A 14475-nucleotide genomic window follows, 5' to 3' on the forward strand; every position below is an offset into this window, starting at 1 on the left:
AATATTTAACAGAATTAAAACTACTCAGTGTGGAAGTTCAGGCAATGAATAAATATTTTTAATAAGTTATTGATAATTTTGTCAATGTTAAATCACCACCAAACCATTCTATTTTTATTTAAATTTTTAAAATTTGTTTTTACTGTAAATTTATGCCTTTGTTTAATATGCTGACAAATTTGACTTACTATCGATTACTTTTTAAGATATGAAAACCTGCATATTACTCAAGATTAGATGGATTAATGGTTCTCAAAGTGTTATTACTAGGCTAGCAGCCTCATGATCAATTGGGAATTTATTAGAAAAAACTTCTCAGGCCAAATCCCACACCCACTAAATCAGAATTTGGGATTAAGGCCAACAAATGGTGTTTTAACACATTAACCTAGTGGTTTTAATGCACACTGAAGTTTGAGAACTACTAGATGAGGTCATACTAAGGGAAAAATCATCTCCCAAATCACAGCAACTTAATAGAATGAGATTTTATGTCTCATAAAAGCAAGGTCTGCTGTAGAGCTAAATAATTCCCCAAGGCAGTTGTCTTCGATATTGTGGCTTAGCATTTTAGGATACTTCACACTGACAGCACAATTGCTATGGCACGGAATGAATAAGGTGGAGAACTAAATGCCAGGCAATTAAATGCTTCCACCCAGAAATGAGCAACACTACTGCTCACATTTCATCAACTAAAGCAATCCACGTGGTCACACCTAAACTCAAAGATTGGGGATCTGTGATCCCCCGAGGTGTAGAAGTAGAGATAACCACTTACTGGTAAACACTAGTAATGACTATCACAACTAGCTGTATTTTCTATGCCAATTGCAAGTCCTCGAGTATAAGCCCAGATTTACTGAATAACAGGACTTGGCCTAGAAATCTCTAGTTTTAACAGTACCCCAGGAAATTCCATTACCTGATATCAATTAATTTAAGAACCAGTGTATTGAATTCTAATTTTAATATCTATTATACAATAAATTTTGTTTTATCAAAAGGAAGGTGACTGAGTTTACAGAAATGCAAGTATTTTGAATAGCAAAATAATGTCTTTGGTTGTTACATGAAAGCAAGGAGATATATATATTGGGCTTTGTATTGTCGCTAGCTTCTACTAAACAAGGCTCTATTAATGACAGGGCAGATTTAGTATGTGTCTAATACATTTACGCCAAAAAAATTACTTCTTGAGACTCTTTTTGAGTCGTTAAAATACCATCAGAGTGGACACTGTGCCACCTCCAATTTGTAATAATTCTGAAATAATGATGAACAATTAGCCTGTCTAGAATTTGGGCGTTAACTCTTTCTTACAGTCTCAAAATTTTGATTCTAGAGATTTTTGTCCCCAAATATAGTTTATGTAACTTATATTTAAAACAAGATAAACATTTACACAATGTTGAGTAGGAAACAGAAAACTGTTTTAGAAGGCAGTCATGTTCACCTGATGCACAATGAGTATCAAAGCTAGGTTTTAATCCATTCAGGATCTGGACTTTTAAAAAAGTGTTTCTGATAACAGAATCAATTTATTTATAATCAAGTATTCAATACATGATTTATTACATATTTCAGAAATAAATATATGTTAGACTTATTTCTCCTTTTTACCTGAAGTCTTAATGCAATTAAAAATGACTCCTATCACTATTTTAGGGGTCAGTGCTACAGACCATATTCACTACTAAGTAACATATCAAAATGAGCCTCTATGTAGAAAAGTTTCTACACTGAGTGGTTTTTAACGTAATGACACTACTATTGTTAAGACAATAAGGGAACACGTACATATATAATCACACATATACACATATACATATATAAACAAATGACAGATGTCACGAAAATCACTAGAGATCGGGCTGGGCAACCAGATAAAGAGGGAAACGAGAAGAAAAAGCAAGTTTTGGAGTAAAGATAGTGAGTTTGGTTTCTGTCGTGCTGGGTTAGATGTGCCTGTGAGACACCCAAATCAAATCATCAGTGGACTTATGACTATGGCACTGGGTAGAAGCAACTGAAGATGTCTAGCAGTGAGTCTGCAACATACAGGCAGAGAAAGGCACAGGTCAGATGGAAGGCTTCAGACAGAGTGAAGTAAACAAGTAGAAAACAAGACTGGGAATAAAACCTTGACAACATCTGCTTCAAAGGAGGAGAGAAAGAAAAAAGAATTTAGGAGTATGTGAACGGGAATAAATGGCTGAAAGGAAGGCAATAACGAGAGAATAATGGCACAGAAGCCCAACTAGGAGAGTTTTATTCTTCCACTGAACAAGGGAGTAGTCAAAATTGTCAAGTGCATCAGAGAGATAATTTAAGTTCTATCCTTCTCCCTACACTGCAGGGAGAGGAAGACAGACAAGAGTAGGAAAAGGCTAGGGGGAGAGTAGCTACCAAGATGCTCATGTCAGTATGTTCCAGATTTAAACATAGAAAACTGGCAGTGGTTGGCCATTCCCAGGGAACTATTCTCACTTTATGATTTTTTTTTGTTTGTTTTACAATAAAGGCAAATACTACTACTCATTGAGGTCTGGTATAGGACCTGCTCTTTCTATTTATTCAGACCTACATCTGTATTTATTTCACTATCTGCAGAAATATGAATTATATGATTGTTGTGGATTAGAAATTTTAGTTTTGTCTTTTAGGGTTGGCATATATTTTAAAGATTTTAAAACTTAAAGAAAGAATTAGTTCTGTGAATATGTTTAAAAATATCTACTATCATGTAATCAGAACTTAAGTAATGATATTCTAAATAATTTTTAAGCTGGCTTACATAGGAATAAAAATCCTTTGTTCATGCAAAACCAACTTGGAAGCACAAATACACAAAGCAATGTAATCAACTATATCCAAATAATTCGGTTTAACTCATAACTGTTCATTGTATTTGCACTTGGATTAGAGAACTTGAAGCTTCATATTTAGAATATATATAATCATCTTAGATCCAAATTATCCCAGTTCTTGAAATAAAATTAAAACATTGTCATATGTTTTATAATATAAAATTATTATATTATTCAAAAGTTAGTATTCTCCAGAAATATAGTTTTTCACATTAACTTCTATTGAATTATTTTATTTTTCTGCTTAAACATAGGTGCAAAATAAAATAAAATAAATTCTTACTATTAATTGACTTTACATTTTATTAAACTAACTCACAAAACACACACAGATGTCTCTAGAACACAATCTATGAACATAATTCATTCAAGCTAATAAAAATAGTATAGAAATCATTTCTGCTTTTGCTGAGGATAAAGGCCCTGGCCTTTTTTCCTATATTCATACCATAGAAATTAATCAAAGTTCTGTTTGTTAAATATTATTATCTAAAAAAATTACTGATTTTATTTCATTAAATTTAAAAAATTTACATTCTCTGCCCTAAATTCTTTTCATGTCTATATTCATCTCCATGACTGCCTACTTGCTAACGTAACTGAACTTTCTTTTACCATGACCCTGTTTTTCGGTCAACTGTCTTCATTCCTTCATATCACAAAGAAGTTCAAGTGGAGGGCAGAGCAAAATGCCAACAGGAGCATTGTATGCCCATATGAAATCCCTGTTTCTCAAGATGCATTTCTACTCCCAACACCACTGAATTAGTCTAAGGAATATTTCATAGATGTTTCACAATTAATATGTTAAGAACCAGATTTACTATACCCTTTCTCATGTCTTTTTTTATTTTCCTTTTTTAGGTAAATGTGCCATTGATTAGTAGCCCAGCTCAGAAACACAGAGGTCATTCTCATCTTCCCCATCTCCACCATTTTTCTGCTTATTTGCTTACTAAATTGTACAATGTGTATCTCCTAAATCTTCCTAGAATTCTCTGCCTCAACATCATTCTATCAAAACCTTAATTGGAACCATTATCTTTTTTTCAACTTGACTAATTCAGAAATTTTTTTGCTTCTGGTCTTGTCCTATTCCCCCCATATCTCAGTAGCCTCAATGCATTCTCCCAGTGGGTCAGAGAGCCTTTACCAAAAATAATTCTGATTGTGTCATTCCTGCTTTTAAAACAATGACAACAAAATGAGCCAAATCAAAACATAACTACCATTGTATCACAACATTTAACAAAGTGGATTCTGCAGTTGACTGCCTAGTGTCAAAACCCAGATCTACCATTTAGTTGCTATGTAACCTTGGACAAATTATCTCAACCCTCTGTCTCTAAATATTCTCATATTTTAAAAAGTGGGGCTATTAATAATTCATTTTTCTTATAGTAAGGAATAAATGGTATGTAGCCCATGGCATTTTTATCATTGAGAGTTTTAAGCTCCTACTATGTGGGTGCCATGAGGCACTTTAAATATCTCACTAATCATGACAACAATCCCCTAGCATATGTATTATCTTCGATTTACAAATGTGTCAACTTAAGCTTTTAAAGACAAGTAGCTCCCTGAAAATTAAACAACAGAGCCGAGATTTAAATCCATAGTCTAATCTGCAGATGTCCCTCTCCCTATGTCCTTTTCTGAGTTTCTAGGAAAGGAACTGAATGGGTATATGTCCATCCCTGAGGCACTCAATTCTGGCTTAGAAAGCAAGGTCACATCACACAAACCTGACCAGTACTGCTATTACAGGCCGATTCCAGGGCAAAATAGCTAGTAAATAGCTCTTTTTGATTTCTCCCATGTTGGCCTTTTATACACTGTCCTTCATCCTTCCTCATCTTCCTTGTTCTGATGCTCAGTCATAATGAAGTGCTTGCCATTCCCCGGCAAACTGGCTCGTCAGGCATCCCCACATTTACAAGTGTTGCACCCTTAGGCCCCTTCTCTAGTTGAACAATTTCTACTTGTCCTTTATGATAACTTCATAATAATGTCACCTTCTCCAAAATTCTCTTCTGCCTTTTCTAGGCAGTTTTTAAACTTTCCTCTCCTAAGCTGCCACAATACTGTTTTCTTGTCTCTGTCAGCACTGGTCGCAGTAATAAGTGTCCTGCTCACGTGTTCTCTCCCCAGCTCACTCTACTCTGAGCACGTGGAGATAGTCAAAGTTTTACCTATAATACTGTCCCTTGTGCTGAACATAGCACCTGGTAGACAGAAGATGCTTGACAATAACTGTTCAAATAAGTAAATGAGTAAATATATATTTAATTGCCATAAAATAACATATAAGCACAATGCACTCCAGCTTTCTTATAAAATTTTTGAAATAATGGAAGAAATCATGTCTACTTATCTGAAAATTATTGTTGAATCCATTTACTCAGTACCAAGTACTAAAAAGCTACTTAACCTAAGTTGACCTTGGGCAGATTACTTAGTCCATTGGAGCTTCTTTGTTCAAACAATGGATATAATACCTCTTTATGCATTCACTCCTAAAATATTTATTCAGGTATTTCCATGAGCCAGGTAATATCTAGGGAGGGGCTGGTAACAGAATGGTGCCAGCCTTAGGGTCCATCCTGTTCAGATGTGTATTTTATCTAATGGAAAATACAGTCAAGAAAAGTCATTTATAATGTGATGAATGTTCTCATAGGGTAGGGTCATGGGACTCCCACAGTGCTATGGGGATGTGCTGGGGGACACCCATTCCAAGCTTGGGAGTTGGGGTCAGGATAGCCTTTCTTTGTGACATCCAAGCCAGATGGTATGAATGCATGTGTGTGTGCAAATATACATATGCCTGTGTGTGTGTTTAGTGGGTGGGAGGAGTGGGGGCCAGAATGAGAGAAACAGGTAAACAGAACAGTCTTTTCAGAAACTGAGAGAAATGTAACGGTCAATTTGAAAGACATTAAGTGAGGGATTTAGACTCAAATCTAGACACAAACATCACTGGAGAGGTATAGAAACTACATCAGATCAGGCCTTATGAGGCTTTCAAAAAAGTTTGGACGTCATCCTTAGAGCAATAAGAAACTATTAATGGGACAATGGATCAGAACTGCTTTTTTGAAAATTACTTTAAAAGCAGTGGGGAGCCAAGATTAGTAGTGATACCAGTTAGGAGGCTGTTAGTAATAATCCAGGTGAAAGATTCTGACTTAAGAATTGGCAAGAGAATGAAAGAAATGTAAGATTTGAGTGTTCATAGATGTGCAGAATTGACAACCAATAGAGTTTGATGGTGTGTCTGAAAAAAGGGAAGCCTCAAAGAAGATGTTCAAGTTTCTGTCTTGGGCTGCTGGTGGGCAAAAGAGCCAGTTACTGGAGGAAGTAAGGACAGTGAGATGATAACCTATTTTCCTAGAATTATTTTATTTTTATAGAATTGTTTTGAAGATTAAGTGCAATAGTTTATATGAGAGCAGCTACCTGGATGCCTAGTGCATCATATCTGCTTTCTGTAGTCATTTCAATTCCTTCCTTCTCTTTTCTGAAGTTGTACCAGTAATTTAGCAACAAAACTGGGAATAGAACTCCAGGCTTCTGTTTACCAGTCCAGAGTTTTTTGTTAATGGACTGCTGATCTATAAACAAAGATGAAACACAGGGATTTTAAAGCAAATATTCACAACTTATCCTGGAATTGCTTACAAGCTGACAGCTAGCCAACTTATTTTTAGTTTATATTTAAAATGAATCATATGTTCCAAAATGACTGACAGAAACACAGCTTTGTTTCTGAAGCCAATTCTCTTCCATCATTTTGGACATCATTCAGAACTATAACAGACTTTCAGGGTGTTTAAAAGCATTCATCCATGACAACAACAAATGCTAATTATCATAAAAAATAAACAGCTCCTGCTAACATCATTCTAAGAACTTCTCCTACTCCAGCACTATGTTTCATCTATCATCCCATCTGTTTTGGGGGTGGGAACAAAGACTGGATGAAAGTATAATTATCATGTATCAAACTGGACAACACAACAAAACAGAAATGAATATAAATGGGAGGGATAGCATACATAATAAATAAATCTGGAAAGGAAAAAAGAAACATAAATAAAATGCATCCTGCATCCTGTAGTAAACAGCGGACATGAAAGTCCATAATGAAGTCAATAATGTTTATCTCATTAGGTATGAAGCGGGTTTTTCCTCCCATTTCAGTTCACAGTCTCAGCTATCATCAGATTTTCTCCCACATGATCTTGTTCACTTGGGATGTTTACAAATTCTGTCTGTTGAGTTCTGTCATTAACATTCCACCTTGAGACTTTTAAACATATCCAAAAAGACAAAAAAAAAAAAAAAAAAAGCCCACTTCTATATTTATGATAACATTTCAAAGAGAATTTTTTATCTATCTTAGAGTCATTTCTATACTAGAAATAATCAAGAATAGAAAGTTCTCAAAATTGTGTTAAAAGCAACTACAAGCGGCCGGTTGCAAATGTAATTATTTCATTGCAAATAATATTGAAAACATGAGCAAGCACACATCCCTAAATAGAAAGTGGAAGCTCAGCAAGGGCCAGGAGTTCGTTTCTTTTACTGGCACTTACTTACACCTGTAACTGTCCCTGGCATGTAGTAGGTGCTTAATCAGTGTTTGCTGAATTAAATATTGCATAAAATAAAGCATTAACATGCTTTTTTCCCCTCAGAGAATTTTTAAGGTATACTTATTCTATAAATAATTCTGTAATGACACTCGGTTAGCATTTATATTTAAATAATCAAAGACTTTTGGAATCTACAAGTAGCAATGTCCCCTTCAAAGAGGTAGTAGTGGTAAAGTGTCTTTTAAATAGTAACTTAAATATTTTAATAGATTTCATCTTTAATCAAGTCTCCATTAAAAGTATATACCTCTAATTAACTGACTATATTATATATATTTCTCTATTTAAACTTGTCTCGATGATATACATATTTAGAATATTTATAGCAAAAGATCGACTACATATGAAACATTACAAAACTATGTGACCTTGATCACAAATCCCATTACCTATTCAATCACTCAAGAACCACATATATGAAATAAAAATGTCAAACACATACACCCACACACAGAATAATAAGGAAAGGTGGTATACCCATAAACAATGAACATTTGTCAACTTTCTTTTTACTATGAGGAGTTTTAAGACCATAAGAAATAAATGCATAATATCACACATATAACACACATATATATGTATAAATATATATCTGTATTTATATCATGTGTATGTGCATGTACATATGGGGATATATGATATTTAGTCAGAGTTCACCTGAATTACATCAGAAGGGAAAGGAGAAGTAAATAAACCATGATGCACAATGCATGCTTATTCATATTTGTGTATTTCTGTATATGACCATCCATAAACATAAGTGGACCAATTTGTAACTGAGCATGCCCTGTACCATCACATTATATATCCTCAGAGAAAGCATTAACACAGAACCTGTCATTCATAATTTGACATAGAGAACTTTACCAATGAAAGGAAAGTAATGATGTGGAATAAAACAATGCAATAAATATACCAGATCTAATTTAAGCTAAAAAACACATCGAAGGTATTTAGGTTATTTTTAAGGACTTTGATGTATTTCTAAGCTAAAATTATTTGTAAACATTTCACTTTTTTAAATCAGAAAAGCAAAATTATGCTATTAATGTGTATTTAGACTTACTCTTTCTTATCCCAATATATACATATATTTTTTTAAATTTCTCAAATTATTTACATTGTTTTTTCCAACCTTGTAACACCCTTTTTCCTGTTTTCTTGGAAAGTTCCTATCTGTCAACTTGCAAATGGTAAATTTTACAGACAAAGGGACTAATTTTTGCATGCAGTTCTGAATACTGCATGCATAAATAAAATGTGTTTCTGGAGTATTTGGGGAGAATTTAAATTCAAATGAATTTAAGCATTGATGTAAACATGAAGGTATAGTGAAATGTCCTTGAATAAAATATTTTTACATTCTAATTTAAAGAGCACTATTTAGACCAGTGATAAACATCTTAATGTAAAGTTCCTTATCACTAGGTAATAACCAAAATAGGACGCAGTTCCTTCACCAGTATAACTTCGAAGGAAATTAATACTTTATTTTTACTATTTATTTTCTTATATTTCTCTAGACATGTTTTTATTTGATACCTCCGGATAACCATTCACATATAAAAATAGTAACATTTATTAAAACAAGAAAGCACAGACAACCTCCAGCCAGCAAATATTCATTAAAGACATGGAAATAAACATCACTTACTAAATTTTATTTTCTAAGTCCCTAAACTATGTCTATATATAAATAGTTTCCAAAACTCTTGAGTATTTCGATGGGTAGTAAGTTGTTTCAAATTTGATAAAAAAGTTAAAAAAAAATTTTAACATGCTCTACAGATATAAAGGTTGTTACTTTTCATGCCCATTCTTTGCACATAAACAGCTATACAAAATGTTAAGGCAAAAGTCTGAATTTCTTAATAAACTCCAGTGACAACCAGTTACGAGGCTTTACTTTGGGAAACCACCCTGAAACTCATAGATAAATTATTTGAATAAATATTTCAGTATTATATTTCATACTATCTCTATTCTTCATTCAATATTAAAGCTTACAGTAACTGATCCTTCCCAGAACAAAAGTGCTTATTTTACAAATATAGAAAAAAAAAAGTATGATTTAGCTGTTCTTGGTTGGGATGTCTGAAATTAGTGCTGATGTTTAATTTCAAATGTCTTCCTTTCTCCTAATTTGAAAACAAAAAACAAACAAAAAATGACAAGAACAAACAAACAGAAAAACTAAGAACGCAGTAAAAATATTGAACGAGTTTCGGAAAATTATCTATATTTAAAGCGCAGCCCCATAGGCTACTGATTTTTCTTACCAGTGCTGTCATCATAGACAACTGTGACAGTTTTCCACTTGAAGAACTGCACCAAGTCCAGAATGGCACGGCTGAGTGAAGAGAAGTCTGGGTAGAGACTGACATAGAAGGAATCTTTGTTGTCTGACACCTGGTGCTTCCAGCGGGTCTGGATGTGGGGAACCCCCAGAGCATTGCAGATGGACTGCACTGCATTTGCTGAAGAGCTGTGTGAAGGCCCAAAGATGGCAGCCACCCCAAGAGACAGCTGATCACAGGCTGAAGAGGAGATAGAAGTCTGTCAGTAACGAGAGGATAGATGCCAATGTGCCAACATTACCACATTGTTATTGTAAACCCAAAGGTATTATCCTGGAGAAAGATTTGTTTTCCCTTAAAATAATATCTCCATCTAGCTGATTTTACATTATCAGTTTATTAGAAGGAAAATTCACCTAGACATCTGAAGCTCAATGTTCAAATAATTCTACAAGTAATGTCAAGGGAGGAAGAGGGAAGGAGAAAGAGGCAGAATATTCTAGAATTTAAGGGGAGAGTGTTCATTTTGGAAGAATACTTCATCTCAGGGGAATAGTGTTCTTTTCCAAATTCATTGGTCATCCTCTACAATTTCAAATTCTTAATCAGAAGCCATTTATCCTCCACTCCTCATCTGCAAACCTATGGCCACAAATAGCGAAGTATTTGCAAATATCTGATGATATGGGTCAAGCTTTGCACACAAACATCCATACAAAACCTGATATGACTCATAAACGGTGATTTCATAGGGATTAAACTTGTTGAGTAGGAAGAACATCAAAGCATTTAATTAAGTAGATAAGTATTTAATCATCTGTATTTATTTGGCTTTTGGATACTATGCCTTTTATATTGTACTAAATTATTTTTTAAGTTTATATTTACTTGTAGGAAATTTTATTCACAATAATAATCACACTAATTAAGAGAGGCATAAACAAATTAGAAGGTATTCAGATAAGACTAGATAGACTGTAACAGGACTTGAAATTCTATAAGATACACTAAAGCAACTAATGAGTTGGGGTCTAGAAAGTAAATAATTATTGGAAACGTGAAAATTATCTTTAAATATTTGGAGATTTGGCCTGTGAAAGAGCGTTGAATTTGTTTCATTTGACTGGAAAAGGAAGAATTAGGGAAAATGATTAGAAGTTTCTGACAAATTTTGACATCATTTAAATTAAAGGAAGTAGGAAATGCTCAAAAATGAAAGTCTGCTACAAAAGACAGTGATTTGGCTATCTCTGCAAATATTTAAATATGACTAAGGAGAATTGTTATTTGGATTTAGCAATCAGTTAGATATTCAGGTCTAATCCTTCCAAAATAGTTATAGTTCTACTGTGCAAAATTTTCTGATATCTTCCTTCAGAGATTTTGCTGCATAAAATACAGTGTGATGGATGGATTATTAAGCATAGAGATATTTAACCAATACATTTTAGTTGGAAAAAAATACTTGTTTAAACTTTCTTCAAAAATTCAATTATTATATCAATAAATAGTTTTTGAATGTATAGAATTCTTAATTTTAAAATAATGATTAGAATTCTGAATCAGTAGAAAGGTTGGAGCCTAACATTTTTCACTCACAAAGATTTTAATTCACATATATTGAGAATAAAAGATCTTTCTTCACCAGATTTTTGACAAGTCACAAATCAAGAAAAGTTAAACACATTGTATTAGTTTATATAGAACTTTCTGAAGTGTGTTTCAAATTAAGAAATAGAGTTTTTGGTTTCAAAGGAGTCATTTGAAAGCAATGTATGATTCAAATAATAATTCAAATTCTAATGCATCAAAGTATTTATTGAGCAAAACAGTATTATCTATTAAAAGTACAAGACCATATATCAGAGAAAATGTTAAAATTTAAATTCTTAACCTATCATTTTCCTGCCTTGGAAAAATATTTTTTTTTAATTTTAAGAATGTCCAAATTAATTATTTATTTTATAATTAATCATTAATATCAGTATTGTATATACATTTATTGAGACCTCAAAATATTCAAAACCTGTGTTAGATTTCTCCTTTAGATTATCTTTATACATATTGCTGTGCCCTGCAACAAGCGAGCGCTTCATAGGATGAGATCCAAGCCACAACATTCACCCTTTCAACATGTCACAAAGAAAGATATTCATACATTTATATGAGCTTTTTTAGCTTCAGGTCAAAGTCATTTACTGAACTGGATCCTCAATGGATTTTAATGGGTGACAAAATTAATAAATCCTTTTTAATATTTTGAAAACCAAATGAGTTTACCACCTCATAATATGGCTAAGATATTCCCAAGATAGTAAGCTGTTTGTTGTTAGAACATTCTCGTCTGGTTTTTTTTTTTTTTTTAATGTTGCTGCTTTGAAATCACCATTAAGAAATCTATTAATATTTTATTTATACTGCATTCATATTCCATATTCTTTGGTCTATATTATTTCACTTGAGACAGAGCTTCTTCTTCCTAATGGAAGTAATCATGAACTATGTCACTAACCCAATGTGCTTGTCTTGCAGTTAATGACTTATTTTGCAATTATGATGACAAATGTAGTATTTCACAATAACCTTTGCCCCTTTTTTCAGCCTTCAAAACTTTCCATCACCTTGACATGGTTCAGAAATATGGAAACTTATTTGTATTCATAAAGATATGAATTCAAAGGGCAGGCAGAATATAGGCTTTGATAAACACTAGTTAGCTGGGGAGAAAGGATACTTTCATCTCAAGAAATATTGTACCTTATCAACTTCCATTAATATTAATGAGTTTAGGAGAAATTTGTACCAAGTTGGAATTATAAATAATTATGTACATTTCTATCAATGTAGGGTAGCTAATAAAACAATATTAGCATTACAGAAGAGCAAACATTGTTTTAAAAATATGAATTTAGAACACTTTCTAAGCTTACTTCTTTGAGAAAATCTACTTTATGAAATTTAATTTCTGTTACATGAGTGTAACTATGCAAAAGAAAATATCACCTACTTAGACAAAGTAAGCCTATGAAAACATCTCTCAAAATTTTACTTTTATTTACTACTAAAACTGTTTTTTGGTTAAAATATCTTGATAATAGTTTCTCTACTACTTCCCTTCATATATATATTACATTCATATTCCAAAAAATTCTATTTCCATTTTTATCATTTAAAACAGTTTTACAAAATAATAAAATAAATAAAATTTATAAGGTATTTTATTGTATCTTCATATAATCCAGTTTTCCTATCATTAGCCATTATTTCCAGTTACAAAAAGAAGCATCAAGTGGCTAAAAAATGGGCACAGAGTACATATATAGAAAAGATTGTTCCAATTTTTCCAATAAGTTTTAAGACTGGGCTGACTTTTTGAAGTTACTTGGAACCACAGAACTATCAAAGTAGTCAGTAAACTGAGACCACAAGAATAGAATGGAATTAGCACATAATGCAAATAAAAATGTAAAAATGGATTGCAAAACTTGGTAAAAAGCCACTGATGGCGTTGTTTTATTTTAGTGGGTTTTTAAAACAGGAATGGTTCAGTAGCAAAACAAAAGGATAAATAGGAAGACAACAACTCCACATCCCAGGCCTAATTGCATTTTCCATTACAAGCAAATTTCTTGCAGTAGGTAATCTTTTCATCTTACCTCCCTTGACAAAATTTATGCGCATTTTGAAAAGAAACATTTGCATGAAAATACTCCTAATGACTTATTAATTACATTTGGAATTAAGAAATGTCTTTAAGGATAGCTGAAAATTTGAATTCCAGAAAACATAATGTTAAACATCTATCAATTACCTTTCTTGGATGCTTCAAAACTGTCATAGAGGTTTATCTTCTGGGTGTCATAGGTTAGGGTGGTATTGGGCAACAAGGTTCTGTTTCTGTTGATCGTGTTCACAGCAAATCTGAATGCAAGTTCCTCAGCTCCCATTGGGCCAGATTCCACATATTCAAAAATACCACCTGGCAAAAAGAAAGAATAATCATGCAGTTCTTACAATATAGAGAAAATCTGGAAAGGTTTCTGTATTTTTACATTTGTGTGCACTTATGTGTGTGTGTGTGTATGTGAGATTTGTTTAAGTACATGGAGTTTATGCTTACTTCTTCTATGAAATGGGATATTTAGAATGTGCCCTTTAAGATAAATTACACTGGCAAAATTTCTTTGATATCACGACCAAAATTTAACAAGATTTGAATATGATTTTGCCTTTTTACTTAAGTAATTGCATCTCTTAGGGACTACGTATATATAGATCTTGCCTTAAATACTGAACATTATCCCTCAAAATTTTGCACACAGTTCCAGAATAATCAACCCTCTATATTGATACAAAGCTATAACGTTAGCACTGGGAAAACTATATTAAATTCGACTCCATTAATTCAGAAATCAGAACTCTTTAGCACAATTTTTATGGCACATATTGTGTTAAAACCCCCAAAACTTATTCACTTGCAAATTCCAGCATTTTACTTACAAGAAAAAATAATGAAGTAGCTCTTTGTATTACTCTAAATCCTTTTTCAGAAAACACTTGACATTCTTGAAAGAACTCTCCCAAACAATGCAAATTCCTTATCAGTAAATAACATTGTAGCAAATTTCATTTTGGCCATAAAATGTAGAA

The 14475-nt window shown here is 32.8% G+C and overlaps 1 protein-coding gene across 3 annotated transcripts in view; it reads right to left on the reverse strand.

Annotated features, from left to right (window-relative positions):
- The window catches only part of GRIK2 (glutamate ionotropic receptor kainate type subunit 2), a 926084-nt gene that overhangs the window by 357319 nt on the left and 554290 nt on the right, over window positions 1-14475 (reverse strand). For all 3 annotated transcript variants that reach the window (XM_074368582.1, XM_074368583.1, XM_074368584.1), the window contains 2 exons: window positions 13637-13804; window positions 9808-10065 (listed from right to left, as the gene is read on the reverse strand). In XM_074368582.1, the coding sequence (XP_074224683.1) occupies window positions 9808-10065; window positions 13637-13804 (426 nt within the window). The remainder of the gene's footprint in view (window positions 1-9807; window positions 10066-13636; window positions 13805-14475) is intronic.

Source organism: Camelus bactrianus, chromosome 8 (genome assembly GCF_048773025.1).
Source record: "Camelus bactrianus isolate YW-2024 breed Bactrian camel chromosome 8, ASM4877302v1, whole genome shotgun sequence".
Classification (NCBI taxonomy): domain Eukaryota; kingdom Metazoa; phylum Chordata; class Mammalia; order Artiodactyla; family Camelidae; genus Camelus; species Camelus bactrianus.